The sequence below is a fragment of the Poeciliopsis prolifica genome, unplaced genomic scaffold (genome assembly GCF_027474105.1).
Source record: "Poeciliopsis prolifica strain line A6 unplaced genomic scaffold, Auburn_PproV2 SCAFFOLD027, whole genome shotgun sequence".
Classification (NCBI taxonomy): Eukaryota; Metazoa; Chordata; class Actinopteri; order Cyprinodontiformes; family Poeciliidae; genus Poeciliopsis; species Poeciliopsis prolifica.
In genome coordinates, this window is record NW_026562402.1 from 4,174,262 (window position 1) to 4,194,800 (window position 20,539).

At 39.2% G+C, this 20,539-nt stretch overlaps 1 protein-coding gene across 2 annotated transcripts; it reads left to right on the forward strand.

Annotated features, from left to right (window-relative positions):
• The first annotated feature begins 1,057 nt into the window (after positions 1-1,057).
• igf3 (insulin-like growth factor 3) lies at positions 1,058-6,396 on the forward strand. 2 transcript variants are annotated; one of them, XM_055048716.1, is made up of 4 exons: positions 1,058-1,102; positions 2,402-2,546; positions 5,270-5,466; positions 5,559-6,396. In XM_055048716.1, exons 1-4 carry the CDS (start codon positions 1,058-1,060, stop codon positions 5,742-5,744), a joined length of 573 nt encoding a protein of 190 aa, XP_054904691.1. In that variant the 3' UTR covers positions 5,745-6,396. The 2 variants fall into 2 exon arrangements, with proteins under 2 accessions (XP_054904691.1, XP_054904690.1); XM_055048715.1 differs by lacking the exon at positions 1,058-1,102 and having other exon boundaries at positions 2,104-2,546.
• The last annotated feature ends 14,143 nt before the right edge of the window (positions 6,397-20,539 follow it).

The following is a 20,539-nucleotide window of genomic DNA, read 5'->3' on the forward strand; positions in this document are numbered from 1 at the left end:
CTAAACTTCTATGCTACCACAGCAAGCCCTATATATATCAAATTTGACTTAAAAGAAGTTTGACTTTGTAACTCAATCCCTTGAAATTGGACCTCTGTGTCTTTAAAATCTGCTGCTCTTCAGGACTGTAGATGACTCCCCCCTCAGCTCTATTAACCCGTTAGCACTGAGAAGCTACAAGGAGCTCAACAGGTGTTATTAGCAAACACCTAACAAAATGAGGTGTTTGCTAATTTCCGCTGGCTAGTCTGAGGAGCTGAGTGAGAATTTCTCAAACATGCATGAAAGAATCAGGCAACACTCCAGGTATGTTTTCTGTGAGTAAATAACATGATGCAAAGCTAAAAAAAAAAAAAAAAAAAAACAATTTTACATAAAACTACATTTTTGAGAATTGGTTCTTTGATGACTTTTCTGTTCTTTTTCCTTTTTTTTAGACTCAATGCAGGAATTGCTGTTTGTATGACTTTAAACTCAGCTATTTTAAACAAAACCCATTCTTTTAAAAAAATAACCAGGACCGAAATTTCATTCAACACCAGTAAAATGAAGCAATACAATGAAAAACTTTGACAAAGAGTTTTTCAGGTCTGTCAAAATGTTTCATTAGACTGCTTCCTTTTACTGGTGTTCAGTGAAAGTCTGAGTATCTGTTTTACAGGAAGGTTTTTGATGTTTGAAAATGGCTGCTTGTGGTTGGAATCACTAGATAAATGAGTTTGCAGCCTGTCCTCACACTGAGGACTTTCACCCATTAAAAGCCTTTGTGTGGATTGAGAAATCTGATTGAATTCGTCTTTTGGAAGACACCCATGAACGGCACACTTCGCCTGCCTGAAGGGGGACAGAACTGACTGACTCCTCTGTGTTCTCGTTCTGATACCGGTTACATGGCGGTGATATGGCCCAGTAAATACTCTGATAGTGGTTTGGGATGAGGTCGGAGAAAGAAACTACGTCAGGAGTGAGTGAGGGAGGGAGGCAGAGCGGGAGGACGTCCCCCTGGCTCTCTCTGTATAAGTGTGCCGGTCGGTTGAAGTCCGTATAGCCAGACAGGATGCACCCCTCATGCCGCCACCCTGCCCCAACACTCACACTCAAGGTAAGCCGCCTCCGCTCCGCGCCGCTGCTCATTCACTACCGAACCAGTCAAGCTCTCTACTGGACATGGTCACCTATCCTTGGTGCAGGAAGATCAGTGTTTAAATCAATAATATGGTGGTAAAATAAGACAATCTGCTCAGATGGGAGCAGAGGGAGATCACTGTTAAATTACTGCTAAAACATTCAATGATAGATGAGTTATGAAAGATTACACAAAACAGACAGACAGATTACATTTGTTTCAGTTTGAGGTTGTTTGTAATGAGGTGATGAGGAACACATCACCTCATTACATTTTTATTAAAGAAAGCTTTTGTTTTAAAAACAAACAAAAAACAGGCTTTTAAATTCAATGAGTCTTGATGATGAATTGCTGGAGAAACGTTTTGATCCCTGTGGATAACATGAGTTTTAAATTAAGATGCTGCTGCTGTTTGCTATATTTAATCCCAAATTTAAAACGAAACAAACATCTGATTGTTGTTTTATTGATAGCATTTCAGATTGTCACTAAGATGAGATACTACATAAATATTTTCTCCATATTATTATTCTTCATCTTGCTGCTTCAGTTTAATAGATCCAGTTAGTTTCTACCTTTAACAGAATTTAAAAGTCCATTTCTCTCTCTCTTTCTCTGTATGTGTGGACTGGCATTATTATAAATCTTAAGGTTTATAAGATTTATCTTCTGTGTGTGAGTTTGATTTGACAAGCTGAATAAAACTGTGCTTTATTGTTATTTCAGTAGAATCAAAGCATATTAAAAACATTGTTAAAGTGATTCTTTTTAATTTCTCTTAGAGTGGGATGGAATAGATGAAATAGAGTGAAAATTTTAATGCCATAGCAGCAAAGCGGCAGGCGATTTAAGAACATACTCACACAAATGTAAAATATATATTTAAAAAAGAATAAAAAAAGAGTAGACAGAACAGGAAAAGGAAAATTTCCACATAAATTCTCAGCACTTATTAAAAATAGTGTATGTAGGTCCAAAGGAATATGCAACTGGGCAGATTAATTAAAAAAAATGTACGTCGGTTTGAGCAAACGTCTTTTTTCAAAAACTAGTAAAGGCAGAAATCTTATGTGAAATGAGTAAAGCTGTGCAGATACCAGCATGGATGTGAATCTTCACTGGGAGCAGCTGCTCTGCGATCCGGAGCACATTTAGAAAGCGGCAGTGTGTCACTGAAGGAGCTGTGCAGTCCAGCAGCAGCTTCACGCCCGGGGCTTTATGTTCTGCTATCACAGTGATGGAGCGCTGACCTTTAAGGTTCCCCTGTGCTTCCAGGTGTTGTGTGTTCGGATCTGCGTGTTCTACTGCAGCATGTGTCTGGCGGGATGGCCCCTGTTCTCGGAGGGGGCCCGGCTGCGCTGCGGCTCCGAGCTCCTCAGTGACCTCCTGTTCGTCTGTGGGGAGCGGGGAATCTACTTAGGTGAGTCTTCCACGCGTTTCTTTGTTTTTGTGTGCTTTCTGCAGCTAAATCACAGTCAGCCTGCAAGTTTGTAGTTTGGGGTGGGTTTTAAAGAAATTGGTCAACTCTATGAAAAGTAGACGCTTTATCTGTTTTCCTTAAAACACGAGGTTGATGGACGAGGTCATTTTGTTTACAAAAAAAACGTAGTAAAAATGTAGACAAAGGCTGTTTTTTGATACATTTCATGGTGAAAAGTCAATTAACAAACATACAAAGAGCTTCGATAACATGTACATTAAATGGATTTTAATACGAACATACTGGATACTTTCACAACCCAACACTATCATTAATAATATTAGTTTGTTTGCTTAAATTTATTTATTTTTTTTAACCCTATTTGGTTCACTGTCTGGTTGCTTCGGGCACATTCGATTCCAGTACGGTCATTTTACTTTAGTGAATATTGTTTGAAAACATTTTGCAAGGCAGTCAGGTTCAACTGGCATCCAGAGATGTTTCAGCAGAAACAATCCAGTTAAACTGAGGAGAGAGCAGACAATTGTCCTGCGAGGAAAATCAATTTTCTGACTGAAAAAAGGGAGAGAAATGTATCTTGAAAAATGGCAAAAAAAAATTCCCCAAAAAACAAAACTTTTTTTCCAAACAAACCAAAACTTTGTTAATAAAAATGTGAAGTGATAATGAAGATGCATTGTCAGGATACAACAGGAAGGCAGGCTTATTTTAGTTTGGTTCAAATAAACAAACAAACATTCAGGTTGTTGTCTGCTCACCATGTCCGAATGAAAACACATGTAACTCCGAGGAAGCTATCAGTTCAACACAAACACCAGCCTGCCAGCATCTCCCGGCGGACAATCATCCGGGTTTCCGCTTCCGCGTGCAGGTCCAGCCAGCCCCTATCGCCTCGACGGGCGCGCGCACAATTACCCAGAAGCCCTTTCACCCGATTACCTTTCGCCCCGCTCTGACCAAGGCCGCTTTCTGCCCGCGCTATCAGGCTGCTGCGGGTGGACTCCGTGGAACACTGTGCCTCGGTAGCCGTGTTGATAGCCGTGTTGTCAAAACAGCCGCTATCTGAGCGCAGGAGGAGAAGGTGCAGAAAGACAGAGAGAGACAAAGAGAGAGAACCGCGACACACTCGGTTCTTTCTGACGGACAGCTGAGTGCCGCGTCCAGCCAAATCCAACCGAAAAGGTCGATAAGAAAACTGTTTACTGAAGCGGGAGATGTCAGGCGACTCTGAACTGTCTTCTCTGCGGAAAATATTCCAAGTAGCTTTTTTTTTTTTTGTAACTCCGCGTGAGCAGGTTGTTTTTGTTCTCGCCTCTCCCGCGCAGCGTTTCCCTCTTTGTGAAACACAATTTTGTTACTTTCTCCCCCCTGGTGAAACTGCAGAGCGAGCGGGAGGGTCAGAGGAGGCCTGATGGACTCCAGGAGATCTGCAGGCAGCAGCCAGTCAGGCTGATTGTCTGCAGCTAATCAGCTGCAGAAGATTAAAAAAATAACTTCTGATAATTTGATGATTCAGCAGAATCCGTGCCACAGTTAAAGGAACAAGAGCAACTAAATAAATAAATAAATAAGAAACTGAAAGGATAAGATGTCAAAAAATATCCTTTGGGTTGGATTCGGTTGGATTGCACTGATTTGACGTCTTCATCCTACTGTAGATTTACACCAACACCCTAAACAGTACATTCAAATGAAGTATTATTATTATTATTATTGACCATGTGACATTGTGTCCTACAATTCTCTGGGTTTACTCTGATGTTTTGTTCATTTGCTGAAGAGGATGTAAGAAAAGCCCATAATGCGATCATATTTGCACAAGAGAAGACTGGAACAATCGGGTTAATCGTGACGAATTGATTGGAATATTTGTCGACTAATTTAGTAGTCACCTAATTGGAGTATACTGACTCAAAAAAAATAAGAGATAATTTAATGAAAGAACACCACAATCAGAGCAGCAATTCAAAACTATATATATTGCTAAAAAAATAAAGGGAACACTCAAACAACACAATATAACTCCAAGTAAATCAAACTTCTGTGAAATGAAACTGTCCACTTAGAAAGCAACACTGATTGACAATATCACCTGCTGTTGTGCAAATGAAATAGACAACAAGTGGAAATTATTTTCATATTTATTTCATTCATTCAGATCTAGGATGTGTTATTTGAGTGTTCCCTTTATTTTTTTTGAGCAGTGTATATAAAAAAATCAAAACATTTTGCATTTCAGATTAAACAATTGTCTGTCTGTAAATCTGTTTCCAATGGCAGTTTTAGCTTCACCTGGTTCTGATCCTGGAAAAAACGAACTTATTTAGCGCCTTTTAGTGTCCAATTATTAATTGACTGTATTGACGATCCGCTCAGCAGCAAGGCCTAATCTTTTCACATGCTGATGTTAGGATTTTTTTTTGTTGTTGTTGCAGATTCACCCTTTGCTATAAATGATCAAATGTTCACCACAGGAATGCTGCTATTGAACTTTAGTCACAAAGTGTTTTCTTTCCTTACATAAAACTGGAATTCAATTTCTAATACTGTTTAAAGAAGCTGAAGTAACTTAAAGGAAAAAAAAAATCAGCAGAAGTTCTGCTAACCCGTTTGTCAGAATGGTGGTTATTTGTAGCCCCTGGTTTGTTTACCTGAGCATTTTGCTCCAGGTGAGCTGATGTGCGGTGCGTCTCTCCTTGCAGGTAAAGGCTCCTGGTCGGGGTACGGCCCTCGTCCCCGGGGGAAGGGAATAGTGGACCAGTGTTGTAAATCCTCTGGCTGTGAACTTTACCACCTGGAGATGTATTGTGCCAAGCCAAAAGCCAAGCAGCTGACCACAAGATCCCCAACCACAACTTCAACCACAGCAACACACACAACCACTGCAGTGCTAGACATGGTGAGACTCTGGCTTTTCTTCATTTGTATTTTTTTTTGTTCATCTTTATTTTAACATCCTCCACTGAACTTTAAATCTTACCGGTTTTGCAGTTTGAAGATGTGTTTCGGAAGAGGCTTTTGGAGAACCTGGGAGCTCCCAACAGCCCTCAGAGAGAGGCCTACAGAAAGAAAACTCCTTCCTCGCTTCCGTGGAAAAGCAAAATATCGTCACGCGTGAGAGCGAACATGCAGAACTCGACCAGCTGGCCTCCCGCCACCTCGGGACGCTCCGTCTGAAGATGAAATCTGCTCGGCAGTTTCAACATGAAAGATTTTTGGCGACAGCTCGAACAAACTCTCGTGTGAAGTTGGTACCAGCGGAGTCGGATAAGAACCCAGACATGGAGGGCTGTGAAGATCTTTGTAAGATCTGGAACAAGCAGACTGCTGAGCTGCTTCCAGACCAGCTGTCACTTCCTCCTTGACTCCCCCCCCATCCGGTAACACCACGATGAGCCTCTGCTGGCCGTCTGCTCTGGTTTCCTCCTCATCTTCCCATACAGGATGTCCAGGTCCATGCTCTGGTCCGACTGGGAGCTTAGTGTGTGTGAAGCCTGAAGCTGCTCCTGCCAGCCTTGCTTTGGTTTCCATGTCCTCATGTCTAACCTGCTGTTTGCTCTGTAAGTTTGCACATGTTGAGTTACAGGCCAAGACCTGTCTAAGCCACTTTAGTTCACATTTTTTGGTCAGCTCCGTTAGGCTTATAGCTTTGCTGTTTGCGACAAACCGTAGATGCCTAGCGCTGTAGGCCTTTATGTGTGTTTTAGCACTTTTACTCCTATGCAAAGAGAGGTTTTTATACTGACTTGTTTTCGTAAACCGTTTTTTTTTTTTTTTTTTTGTAATAATTTGTTGCACTCACTTATTTATTTCACCACGACGAGAACAAATGTAGCAGTTTTAATAAAACTTGTAATTCTCAAGGAGAATGTGGCGTTCTTTGTCTCTTGGCTTTCACCTGAGCGTCTGAGCCGGTTCGACACGAGCTGACGTGACATTTAGCAGAGCCGCAAACATCTGGCTGGCGGCGACTTGGCGTTGGGACGGCGATCTGTTTGGAGGCGCTCTGGAGGTCATCACACGTGTCTGCGTGGAGCAGCCCGATAAACCAACGAGCTTAAGTAACATTTTAGAAAGATTAGTGGGGAGGATTATTCTGTTGAAAAGAATGAAAAGCTTTGATTTCACTTTCTTATCTACGCTTTTCAGCGTCGGTAAACTGAAGTGAAAAGAAAACATATTGATAGAAATTGAATTTGTAGCAGCTTGTAGGTTTTCTGATGAGATAATTCAACCTTGACCACCATTTTTATTGTGCTTAAATTAAAGTGATTTGATAAAACTAACTAAACAAATATAAATCGTAGCTCCTGAATCTAGTTTTTGACATAGGAAGATAAGCCCAAGATAACACATGGGGTTGTGGTTACATAAGCAGTCGCAATTCCTATATCATAACTTTTGCCATATTAGGGCATCATTTTAAGAGCATGCACTGATCTGTTCATGTTTGTAGCTGATCATCTTTTTGCAAACAATGAAAACGAAGCGATAACATTGTTAAAAAAAAAACAACCTGAAACTGATTACGGACAATTTCCACAAACCCTCAGTTGGCCTAACAAGTTGAAGAACTGATCGAGGTGCTAAAAGATACAATATGAAAGACACAGGATCATTGCTGTCCAAATCGTCATGGGTTAATGAAAGGTGATCTGTGGAGGAATCCTGACTGACGTCTCTACAGGAAGACAAATCCAGAGGTGGATTCATCTCCAGCTGATCTGGTTAAGTCAATATCTGACTGCTCAGACAGTGTGAAGGCCAGCAGTAAGGTCAGCCTTAAGACGGCCTCCACAAAAAAAAAATATAAATAATTTTTTTGCCGGCCTCAGAGTGTAGTAGATGAAGTTTAGTGGAAAACAGAATCAGCTAAAGAATCCCAGGAGCAGATTCTCTGATCTGGTAGAAGGTGGGATCTGGATTCAAGCTGCTGAATGTCCTTTTTTTTCATTTACTGTTTCGTTTTTTAAATGTCCTCATGGTTGATAGGTCAGGACCCTTTCTGGAGATTTTTCAGATTCTTTCTCTGAACTTCATGTGATTTTTTTCTCCCTATTTATTTGTTAAATGTTTCTCCTTAACGCGCCATATTTTATTATTCATCACAAAAAGGTTTGTAAACCCAGGGGATTTCAACTTAGCCTTTGGAGACAATTTGTTCTAGTGTCTTTAGTTATAGAAGTATCAAACACAACTTAGTTTGGCAGGCAGAAAAATTCCTAGCTTGCTAAAAACGTGACCTGCAGCTGATGATCGACTGAGGAACACTGCAGCTCTCAGGTTTTGTTGAGAGTTTATGCAGAAGGCCAGTCTCACTGCATCAACTCCTGGACGAAGTGGACAGATAAAAGCCGGCTTCTGAAAAGTCAAAATGACTCCAGTGACTGGTCCAAACTACTCACCGGACTAGATTGTGCAAACAGCAAGAATTACAGCTGTTACCTTTTACAAAAACAATGCAATATAAAAACCACAAATATTATATTGCAATTCTAGATGATCTCACTCTGCCTTAGTTTAATCCCAGATAATACTAATAGGAAAATGGGCTGGAGGTTGGGCTGAAAAAGGAACTTCATTAAGGGGTTTTAGTCTGTCTTTCCATTATAAGTCGAACTGGTGGCCTGGAGATAATTATATGACATTGATCAACCATACGTTTTATTCTGTTTTCCTTTTTTGAAAGTTTAACCGCTTTTCTTTTTCTCTACAACTTTTCAGCCGTTTACAGGCAACAATAATTGCAGTAATCGAGTAATCCCAAGATCATTTCTGCACCGTTGCATGCGATGGTGACAGCGTGGCTATCTGCGCGACGGCTTCCCTCAAACCCCGAAACGTTTACTGATTTAGAGATGATACACTCAATAAAAATAATCTTGCTCCAAATCGTTGGCAGAAAGCGGTGATCCATGTGTCAGCTGGAGCATTCCTACAGAGGCAGCCTGTCAGTGACCCGACGTGAACTTGCAGCTGGAATCTAACCGTGCATCCAGTCAGCGGAGTTCAGGAGAGCCGGGCTGATGCAGAGTAAACGCAAAGCACGACATCGTGTCAAATCTATAATTCCAGGCTCTAGTCATAAAGTCATATTCAGATCATGTTTGCATAGAGCCAATATTTATTTACAGCATGAAGATTTTGAAAATCAGGAGAAGAAAGCTTTGTCAAATCTATTTTCCCTAAAGTAAACGCTCCTCAAAAGTCATGAGCTAAAAGCAAATTACCAGATTTATTCCAGAGCAAAGGTCAATTGCAAAAGCCGCACCGAAGTCTGATTACTGCGTACAATCCAGAAATCCCTGAAACTGAAGCAGAGAACTAGAACTAAAGGTTTCAAAAGTAAAAACAGATGAGAGTCAAAGCCTCAGACGTTTCTAATAAACCTGGTTCTTAAGCATTCAGTGTTCATGTTGAGCTGTGACATCATAGCATCTTTTTGATTGGTGCATTCATTCTATTCTTAAGTTTTCATTTTCACCTTTGGATAGTTTCGCAGTTCTCATTATTCATTCATAGCTTTACTCAGTAGTTTATACACAAACTGTGAAAGAAGTTAAATAAAATATACATGATATGCTTCTACACTTCTGATTTTACGGTTCCGATTAATATTAAAAATATTTAGTTTTATCCGACCTCTCATCCGTCGACCGTTGGAAACAGCAACCCCACGAGGGATAAGCCTGTCAGAAAATGGACGGATAAATGGATGGATGGATGTTTAATTTTTTAGACAGGCTATAGTAATGCAAATATGCTAATTAATTTCACTACTCAGGCTGTAAAACTTTGATTGTGTTTATCAGAGAGACAGTCTGTTTCTGCAGAGCCACCTTGAAGATCTGAACCCTAAATAATAAACATCTTTATTTACTGTTTCCTTGACAGACGACTTGCTGCAGCGACTGCTGAAGAGGAAAGTCCAAAGATATGAAGTTAATTTCTACAATAACAGCAAATATTGCTTCAAGGCACTGTACGAAAAAACAATTCACCAGGTTTGTCTTAGTTATCACTTAGTGGAGTCAAACTGAGTAGATTTTATAGTTATTTTGTTCATCTTTTTTTTTTTTTTCTGGATATTTTACCTCGACATTCCAAACGCACCACGTGACAAAGATATCTGGTTGGATTGTTGAACCATTTTTGTCAACGTTATCCTAAATATGTGATTGATTTTCATAAACCAGGGTTGGCATTAGAGTAGACAGATTGCATAATGAAAAGTAAACTGGTGTTGGTATGACCTTTGACCTCCTGTATTATGAAGGTGTGAGCATGTGAGAGGGGGAGGGGGGCTGTTTGTTTGTGTAACGTGTGTGTGTGCGCGCAGTACACGCATGCAACAAGTAACAAAAAACTAACAAAACCAGGCAAAAGGACATTTTAACAAAACAGTTTATTTCAGCAAAAACTTTGGAAACTTTAACACAAACTGCAGGTGTGTCTCTGTGTCTGGAGAATATTTGTTTTTCTTCTGTGGGTAGAGAATCCAGAAGTTTTAGAATATGATTAATATGTCATAATAAAATGACTCACATAAAAGTAAAAATACAGCAAGGTAAAATTACTCCTAAAAGTGTTTTTTTGTGTTTGTTTTGTTTTTTCCAAAAAGTCACTCGATTAAATGAAATTGAGCAAATATAACAGTGTGTTTTTGTTGTTGTTTTGTTCAGTTCTCACAATCGGACAGACAATCTTCTTCCGACAACACTACCGAATGCTAGAAAAGATAAGATTCACCTTTATGAATTCATTGCGGATCAGTGCTGACTGGAGACAGCAGCCCAATGCTGAAGCTCTTGTGCTGAGAGAGGATTTTGCAGCTGGGCAGCGATAAGGACCGGGTGGAGAACTCTCTTCTTGGGGCAGCTTGCGTCACACATGATAACAATATTTACTCCCACTTCTTCCCATGCAGCCATACTCCAAACCCCCCAGCACACACACTCGCGCACGCACACGCCGTTTGATTCTCATGGCCAAGAGGCTGCTGTTGTTTTCAGCTATTTGCTGGTAACATTTTGCACACAACATTTTTATGGCAGCAAATTAGCAAACTTGTGCTCAATGAAAAGTGTAGCCTGTGCGAGTGGCGTCATCAGTTTGCAGCGCTCGTCTTTTAAGCGGTGCGTCTCTGTTTTTGTTTTTCAATAACAGCAGAAGAAGTGAGTCCCTCTGTGCTTTGCATGAAGGCTGAAAGTGCTTCACTCCTTTCATGTTGCAGAATGATACACTCTGACACCGCCACCTGCAAAGGTCACCTGCAGCTCCTGAAACAAAGGCGGGATCATTTTCTGATAGTCTGAAAGGGGCTTGTGTTACAGTTAGAGGGCTCATATTTTAAATTGTGTGATGGTCTTTTAGATATTTCTCTTGTTTTATAAGCAGCTAACTTGAAAGCATAAAAGCACCTTGTGCCGAAACAGGCAAGGATCTTCACAAGGGTTTTTGTATAAAAATAGGACAAAGGAGGAAGATCACAAGACAGATGTGTCACGATTTGATAAAATCAAATTTGACTTTTTGGGCCTAAAGGTATATTTAGACAAAACCAAGACTGTGCATCTCCAGAAGAAATGGACCTGATGTTTTAGACAAGGTGGGGGAAATTATGAGCAATCCCTAAAACCTGTGAGATCCTTAATATCTGCTGGAATACCGAAGATGAAAAGGAAATGAATTTAAAAAAAACAACCAAGAAACATCCTTTTAAATAGAATCTTACAGCATAAATGTCGTGTTACATTTGGCAAAGTCTCCAAAATGGAGACTTTGTCTGTTTTAGCAATCTTGACATGTTTCAGTCATGACTGTTTAGTCCATATCAGTGAAATTTGTACAGAAGCGACTAATGTATTTTCATAACGGTATATTTAGATTCCAAAACCAGATGTTTATTATGAAGCTCATGAAGGCCTTGGATATTTTCTGTTTTATTGTCTTGTTTTGTGTGCTGCAGCTGAGTTGCTGCTTCCAGATAAAGGATTTTTGATGGTCTGTGCTGAATTCTGCCCTTTTGTTTGGCATCTCCCGTTTGCAGCTGTTCTGCTGCAGATGTGACCCTGCTAACACTGCAGCAGGAAAACGGAGAGCATTCAGTTCATCCAGCAGCCTTGACAGAGAGATAAAGGTCTGCCTCGGTGGACTATCGCAGATACGGATAGGTGGACCTCCTGACACGCTGTGCGCAAACCTAAACTGCAACAAAAATGCAGAGAAGCGGTGGAAGTCAACATTGTGTCAGTGCCGAGTGAAGACACATTAGACGGGACTGGATTTGGTCCAATTCCCAAGTAAACACTTTTAAACAGATTAATGCAAAGCAGACAAAATGTTTTTTCTGGACGTACAAATATAAAACCACTCTGTAAAGAAGACCTTGTTCGTGATGAATGATGTAGCTGTGAGTGAAGCAACACAGGGACCGAACGTAGTTTCAGTTCCAAATTCAATAACATATTTCTTAGAGTCAGACGTCTTCTGAGCACAACTCTAGCTCTGGTTTCCAAATGTCCTTTTAAAGCTACTGAGATGATGGCTAATGGCCATGAATTATGACAAAACTCTTCTTTAATAAAAAACTTCTCCATTATTATATGATATTTCTGTTGGTTTGTAACAAATCATTAAGACAGCAATTTATTTCTGTATTTGGATTCAGAGTAGATGTTTTTGTATATGTGTGTGTGTGTGTTATTTGCACAAAACTCCAAAAGGACAAGCAGAACAATTAGTCAGCTTGCTTCCCTCATCTAAAGGCAGATTACAGTGGAATAATGTTATGTGACTGATTTGAGGGGAACAAATACTTTTTCTACAGAGCTGTAGCTTTCTGTGCATATTCACACCTGATCATAATGCAGCTTATAAATGATAGCAGCATCGTTTCAGAAAAAATAAAATCTAGCCGGAGAAAACAGGGATCAATAAATGCAGAATATTATCATGTTTACCAGAGAAAAGACAGAACTGGGGACATAGAGTTATTTGATGGAATATAAATTGTGCTAAAGACAAACATTTGTGAAGTGATTTTATTTTATTTTTGCCAACCTGAACAAGAAGCTGACACAAATAAACCAAGTGCTATTGAAAACAAGTGTTTTTGTCTAATTTCTAGCACAAATATCTTAGTGCACTTGAAATGAAACAAATCTAACTAAATGATTAGTTAGATTTGTTTCCAACTAATCAGTTAGAAACAAATCTAACTGATTTGTTTCTGAAACTAACTAAAAGTAACTTTTCAGCAAGATATCAGATTATTAGGTCAATAGTTTTTGAAAATAGATTCTAAGAATGCTTATAACCAGGGAATTCAAGAATAAATAAATACATTCTTTAATTTAGATCGATTTAAGAAGAAGGTATTTTTAATTTATCGATGTCCTGATTGGGGTGGAGTGGGCTCCACTGGCCTTTTTTGGGGGTGACGCTGCAAAACAGGGAAGAGCTGAAATTCAAAAACAGAAACAAAAATACAGAGGTATACCGATATGCTGGAGAAACCAAAAGGATTTGGTGACAACTGGGACCAAACATGACCGGAAATCTGGAATATCAGCTTCACAGTCACAGGACGGATGAAATTAATTCATACAGGGCAGGAAAACAAACCGCTGTAATACAACTAGCAATGGAAACACACTCAAACTGTTCATAATTACAAAAAACCCCCAAGAGAATTATTTTAATGGCACTTTTTCAGATCAGGAGGACCAATCACCTTCAGACGTGTTTAGCATAAGGCTGGTGGTGAGGCTATATTTAAATAAAACACTGGCTGTGTACTGTACAGTAGTAAAACAAAAGCTGAGTCTAATCTGGATTCACATGCTGTTCCTGTGTGAGGCTACAGCTTGTCGTGTCTGTGGTGTCTGATGGAGGCAGTGGGAAAACCTGGCCTCCAACACCTGCTCCGCTCCGTTGCCCCCTCATTAGACCCACACCAAGGTAAACACAGCTTACTGTGTGTTCCTCGGCACATCCTGGGCCTTCAGGGCAGCCAGCCAGACGCATGCTCTTCAGCTCGGTAGATTTCAACCTATGCCTGCGAAAGCTCCCTCAGCTAAACTACTGGTTGATAGGCTGATAGAGTCACTACTTGTTGTTATACTTTTTACAGTAATAAAACTTATTTTGTTTGAAAAGATATAAAGGAGGGAAATAATGACAACCAGGCTTATCCCACTCATCTCATTGTACGGTAAGAAAGACAAGGCCAAGATCGGCAGCGCACAAAGACAAAAATAAGACAAAGACAAAGATAATAAATTAATGAAAATGGAAATTGCTTTTCTTTTTTTCTACAATAAAAATGCATAGGTTTTACAGTAGAAAAGCTTGAGCAGATTCATAGAACAAATCATAATTTTCTCCAGCTGGTCAGTAACAAAACTGTTATTATCATTGGACCTAAAGAAAAACGATCTACGGTCACTCAGCATTCAGCCAGAATCTAATCATCAGCCCCCAATATCTGAGTGATGGACTCAGACCTGAACCTCCAGAGCCACATAAAGAATGTTTCAAAGTCGCCCTTCTGTCACTTGAAGAACCTTTCCTGAAATAAGGGACCGATGTCCCAGCAATATCCAGAGCGAATCATCCATGCATTTATCGTCAGTCACATTGATTACTGCAATATTATCTTCACAGGTCTGCCTAAAAAAGTAAATACAATTAAATAAAAAACCAGAACTCTGCTGCTCATGAAAAACAGCACATCATCCCAGTCCTAAAGTCCTTCCACTGGCTCCCCGTAGCTCAGAGAATAGATTGTAATATGCTATTTTTAATTTATAAATCACTGAACAGCTTAGCACCAACATACAGTGAGGATCTGTTGTTGTTACATTCACCTCCCAGACCAGTCAGGGCTTCGTTCTGTTCTGCTCTGCATCCCCAAAACCAGAACCAAATATGGAAAAGCAGCATTCAGCTTCTATGAAAACGTACAAACATTTAGGCGTCTTTGCTCAACATGTAAGTCCCATCGAAATGGTAAAAAGTGTGTTCGTACCTGTGAGTAAAATGTTTTTTTTAAGATGGCTTTAGTCTGAATAAAAGCAAGACTCACTTAAACAAAAAGCAAAACATTGTTAAATTAAGCACTTTCAGAAACAGTTGGAATCATGAATTTGTTGGTTGGTGTTTTCCTAACAAGCCAAATCTCCAGTGATGTGATCCTGATAAGATCCAGAACAAAACTAAGTGGACTCGTCTGTCTGATATGATGCCATGTTTGAACTTCACCATGGGTTGTGTGAAGCTTTATCTGTGGTGTGCTCAGTGTTGTGCTGTCGGATGATGGAAACATGATGAAGCATCAGGATGTGGACCAAGGACTCTGATTAGTTCTTGTTCTGTGACCCGTTTCTGTAAATGTTCTGACTGTGTGGCTCTGAGTGGCATCTCGGACTGAGCTGCTCCTTATCAAATCTGGACCACACTGAAAGTTTGACCGACAGAAGCGCCTGGAGGGAGAGATAACTCTGCCTTTGGGATATCTGTGGGGTTTTCATCAACTTTCTCTGCATGACCTATTATCCTATATTACAAATCTTCCATTTGTAATATCCCAAGTGATATACTTCTGCAGCGGAATTTAAAGAGCCGAGTCGAAATAAATGAAACTTAGTGATATGTAATGATTTTTTTTTTTTTAAAGCTTTGAAATTTGTATCTACCTTTTTATTAAAATATACATTTGTTCATTTTTGGATCAGCTTCTTTTTTTCCCTCTTTTAATCTCAATATAAACAATTAATAATCTGACAGAATCAGAACTGGATCAAATTTGCCAGGATTGAATAGGACTAGATTTTTCATGGAAAGACATTTCAGTTAGTGAAAATTAAATGGATTGAAATTTTACTTTATTTTCCTGAATAGCGAGCTGACTGAAGTCAGTCGGCAAATGGTGCTGTTTGTTGATTATGTCATATGTTTTTCCTGCTCTTCAGGTTCAGCGAAACGTATTATACTAATTACTTTATTAGCATAAGCGTAATGCAATACTAGCCTCTGACCTGAAGTCCAGGACTTAAATTGTAAATGTTTTTACAATTCCACATTTGACTTGTACATTGGGCCTGATGTCCTGGTTTATTGCAGCGTGTTTGATTTAAAGTTGACAACCAACAAACTGAGGACTGCTTTTTATTTTGATAAATGATAAGGCTCAATAGCTGATTTATCCATGTTTTCTGTAAAATAAGCTTTCTTGACTAAATAAACTCCAGTTATGAACACATGAATGATTCCACTTGCAAGCAACTTGCATATTTGAAATGACCACCAGAGGGCGCGACGACCACAAGTGGAGCAAAAGCTTCTACCTGCAGAGACTGAGTAAAAACCTCTGACAGGATAACAATCAGTTTATGGAGTTTACCAGTTTACACCTCCATAACATCAATGCTCTGATCGTTCCTCCTTTTCACCATCATCCTCATCCCTGGAGCGCATGGGGGGGGGGGAATGATGTTGAATCTGCAGTGATGATGAGGGGGTTTTATTGTTCCCCTCTGTGACTGTATCTTACAGATACAGGTGACTATCACAGTTAGAAATTGATTTTCTGTTACAAATACAGCAGAATTTGACAGGACATGTGACTCCAAAAATACAAAAATACCCTTTGTGCTGCATAGATAGGATGTTAAAAGTAGGAGGAAGGAAAAAAAAAAAAAAAAACCTAAACAATGGCAGAAGCAAGATGAGGAACGAATAGAAATATGTATTTGTCTTTTCAAACATGTTGGATTCATGTAAAAAAAAAACAACAAAAAAACAAAAAAAACTTCTGTTAAGGTAACAGAAAAATAAAATATTATTAAGGTAAAAACTTATTTTTCCCCTAAAAAATCTTTGAAAAATCTTTTCTTAAAAAAAGACTTAAAGACAAAAAACTCAATGGAGCAGATTTTAACTACTATTCACACATGCTGCACGTTTTTTTTTTTTTTTTTTTTAACAATTTCTACTATTTTTCAACATTTAATTAACTCTATTCTTCATTTCTTTCATTCTTTTACTAACATTTTCTCTGTGTGGCCTTCAAAATAAAATTATATACATATTATATACATATACTATATATTTCATTCATTTTCAGAAAAAAAAAACATTCTCCGTTTGCGTCAGCAGGTGGCGGTGTTCTTAAACGCCTCCACATTGACTTTCTGTCTTTGCAGTGATGTTTTAACTAAGAAACTACTAATATAAATTGAGACTGCTTCAACCACAAACCCAAATGCTCTGACACGTTTAAACTGGTTTATGCTGTCAGTCAGTTACAATCTGTTTATTTTATTGATAAAATCAATTTGGCAATAAAAATAACTTTCAAACAAGACTAAGAACTGAGAGGACAGCATCACAGTGTGAGTGTCTTGTTTATTTTGTTGATTTGAGAATGTGTAGAACGAATCATTGTGCTGTTCACCCTCTCCAGACTCTGCCCTGCGCCGTGGCCCTGGTCGCTCCAGCAGCTGTACTGGTTCTGACTGTAATGGTTTCATGTCTAAAACACCTGGACTGACACAACTTGTCCGTGCAGCTCTACCCTCTAAGTAGGCCTCAACATGTTCTGTCATGCCTGAGCAACTAGATAAAGCTTTTTTCAACATTTTTTTTTTAACCTTTCCTTCCTTGTGTGCAGCCTGTAAGCTGACAGGAACACAGCCTGGCCTGTTGTTAGTGGCAGCAACCACTCATTTGCATAAGTTTCTGCTTTCTGCCTAGATCTTATTTAAACATGACAAAACCAGACAAAGTGGGTAAATCGTTGTTTGCTTCCATCGGTTCAGATGGAACTTTGCCTTCATCTGAGTCGATGAAGGCAAAGTATCGTGCAGGAAGAAAAGACCTCAGACTAGAGGCACACATGCTCTGACTGGGAAATGAAAGAAGTTCAGGGAAGTTGGCAGAGATGCAACGTTTACAACCAAACTGAAGAGCAACATGATCTCCAGGATGTTGTGGCAGCAGCTGCATGACACAGAAGTGTCAGGTTACTGCTTCAGATAAGAGATAAAAGAATCTCTCATTAGCAGACAGGCTGAATAAAGACAGGCTAGAACAAACAGCACTGCTGGGAATGATAAGTTGCTTTTTCACTAAGCGAATGCACCAAAAAAAAAGTCAATCATATTTTGAGATACAGTGGTGACTGTAAACAATTTAACTATCAAGTGTAAGGATCTGATGCATCGATTGAAAATGCCGCCAGCACAAATTCAAACTGCAACTACTTTTGATTGAAAGACTAAAAAAAAAAAAACTGTAAAATTACTTGAGCATCTCATTTGTATTTGGCCAGGACTGAGAAAACAGTGATCAACTTGGGAAGAAAATTGAAGGAAAAGTCATTGACCACAATCATCAAAACGCCATGTGAGAAAATATACAGCAGGTAGTGAACAACTGCATCTCATCAGATGTGCATGCGGAGCCGACCCAAGGCACAGACCGCTAATCCAAAATGTTTATGTTCACTTATTGATAAGGAGAATACCATTAAATGGTTTCATTAGAGACCCTTTAAAATTTGTCTCAAAATGTTTTAAGACCTATTTCGATTTTATTTCAGTGAATTAATAAGTTTACTTTTTTAAAAATATACAAACAATGATCACCTATTTTTTTGGGGGGGGTTGTCATGTTACCATAGTTACAATCTCATGCTGTGAATTTAACAATTTCTCTGTCTTCAATTCATCCATTTCAAACTTTTCTTCTCTGGATGATTGCTCCCTCCGGTGTTGATGTTGTGCAACTGGGGGGAATTTTTCTCATACCTTCTGACTGTTGTTATGACGTGTAACCATGGCAACAAGAAGCAGCTGATTGACATCTCAAAAGATAAAAAAGAAACAAATCTACAGCCTTAAATCCTACATAAGTTTGAAAGAAGACACAGACAGAACAGGAGCAAGGAGAAGAGAGAGAAACAGGAAGTTCAAACCGTTGCGTCAATCGATCACAGTTGACAACGTGAGACCTTTGGAAGGCAAATCAGATGAACTCAAACCCCAACAAAGGCTGCAAGATTGGACTGCAGCCTTATGGGTTTCACTGAACATGGCTGTAGGGTCACATCCCTGACTCCAGTGTTTCTCTGACCGTACAAGCAGCAGCAAAGCAAAGGAGGTGGATTAGCAATGCTTGTGAGTAACAGACGATGGTGTCATCCATGGCATGAAGTTTTGTTCATGCAGATCAGATGCTGAAATGTTACCAATTGGTTTTCTTTCAAATAACTGACCAATAAGTGTTGTTTTGACAACCACTTAGATACCTCCAATCAGCTGGTATCAACACTTCATGTGATGTCATCATCATGCTGCGTTTCAGACACAACATCCTAACATGCTTGTGGATGTCCGGGGATTTCAATCATGTCCCTGAATCTGCCACAGTCCCGACACGTCAAGGGTTTATAAAAACAAAACACCTTATTTGGTTTATTGTAATTTCAGAGATTCACGTTCAGGTTGGTTTTTATCTCAGGAGTTTTGAATATGGAGTTAAGGTTACAGTTGATCAGGGTTTTTTTTTTCATCAGGTCTTCATTTGCATCTTGGGTTTTAACAGATAACTTAAATATCACATTGTTAATATGAATAACAATGTGATTCGTATTCATTTAATATTGCCATAAACCTTAAGCATTTTCATTGGCTGCTTTCTTCACTTGGTTTCAAAAACCATTGCCAAGTCTGGTTTTGAAAGCCTGATATCTAATGGCTGTAGGGACAGCTGTATGTGCTCTCGATATCAACTATAAACACAAGGAATGTATGCCAATATCAGCACTGACATTGCTTTTGTAACTGTTACCATATTACTTCAGTTTTGACCTCAGATCAGCGAGGAAGTGTCACAACTGTAACTGAAACTCCTTTGTGTTTAGTCGACCAAACCGGTCCGTCGCATTGTGAAAACACTTTTTGGCCCAATAATGTGGTGTAAACACATTACATAGTGATTCTGCATTTTAACAAACCATAATGCAGAAGCAAAGGGTGGGGGAAAACATGAAATAGCAGCAACATGCTATGCCACTCACCAAATTTTCACCAGTTTAACAACTTCTATTAAATGACTATGTTGGTATTTTGCAGCAACGTGTTGGGACAATGACAGAGTGGGATGACATCAGCGGCGACACGTGGAGAATCACCTGGAATTGAATGTACTCATACAGTGCTTTCTGAGGATTAGCGGCGCTTTTTGTTTGTTTATTTAGGATTTTCTTTTGGCTGAATATGATCTTTGCTTTTAGCGTCAGATAACAAAAAAAAACAACACAAAAAACACTACACAGACTCAGTTGCTGGGCTTTGTTTTTAAGTGTCTGCAGCTTTGCAGGCCTTTTTTTTATGCGAGCGCCTTGTTGCACATAAACCCGAGCTTAAGTATGCAGATGGGGTTTGTGAATCTAGAGAGGATTCACTAAAGGATAAAAGAAAGGCAGCTGTTGGATCATTCTGACTTATATAGACAAATGGTTCACATTGACAAAAATACAAAATGCATTTAAGGCAAGGATTCTGATTGAAAATAATAATAAAAAAAAAAGTAATAGAAAGTTGTAATTTTCTGTAGACTGAAATAGTGCTGCTGACGCTGTGGTTGTTGTCATTGTTACATCCAGAGTTCGGATCAGAGCAACAGGGCGGGTCACTTAATTTTAAAATTAAACACCTTTAGATTTTGCAGCAAAAATGACTCAAGTATATTATTTAAATATTTTTTTAGTCATAATTTAGTCATAAAGTCTGTCCCGGCCTTCATCCTCCTCAGCACTAGTAATAAGGAAGCTTTGGAAGAGCCTGCCTGCTCAGCGCTCACTGATTTCACCTCTCTGTTGTTGTTTTTTTTGTTGTGAAATTAGAAACTTTTTACTTGTTCAAACTCCTAAATTGGCTGCCTACAGTGAATGGTGCAGTTGCTCA

What these genes read in the sequence shown, in the direction of transcription:
- igf3 (XM_055048715.1), top strand. Translation starts at nt 2,345, where the DNA reads ATGTTCTGCTATCACAGTGATGGAGCGCTGACCTTTAAGGTTCCCCTG. An exon ending in GGAGCGGGGAATCTACTTAG is followed by an intron (nt 2,547 to 5,269) that starts GTGAGTCTTCCA and finishes CTCTCCTTGCAG; the next exon opens with GTAAAGGCTCCTGGTCGGGG. An exon ending in CCACTGCAGTGCTAGACATG is followed by an intron (nt 5,467 to 5,558) that starts GTGAGACTCTGG and finishes CCGGTTTTGCAG; the next exon opens with TTTGAAGATGTGTTTCGGAA.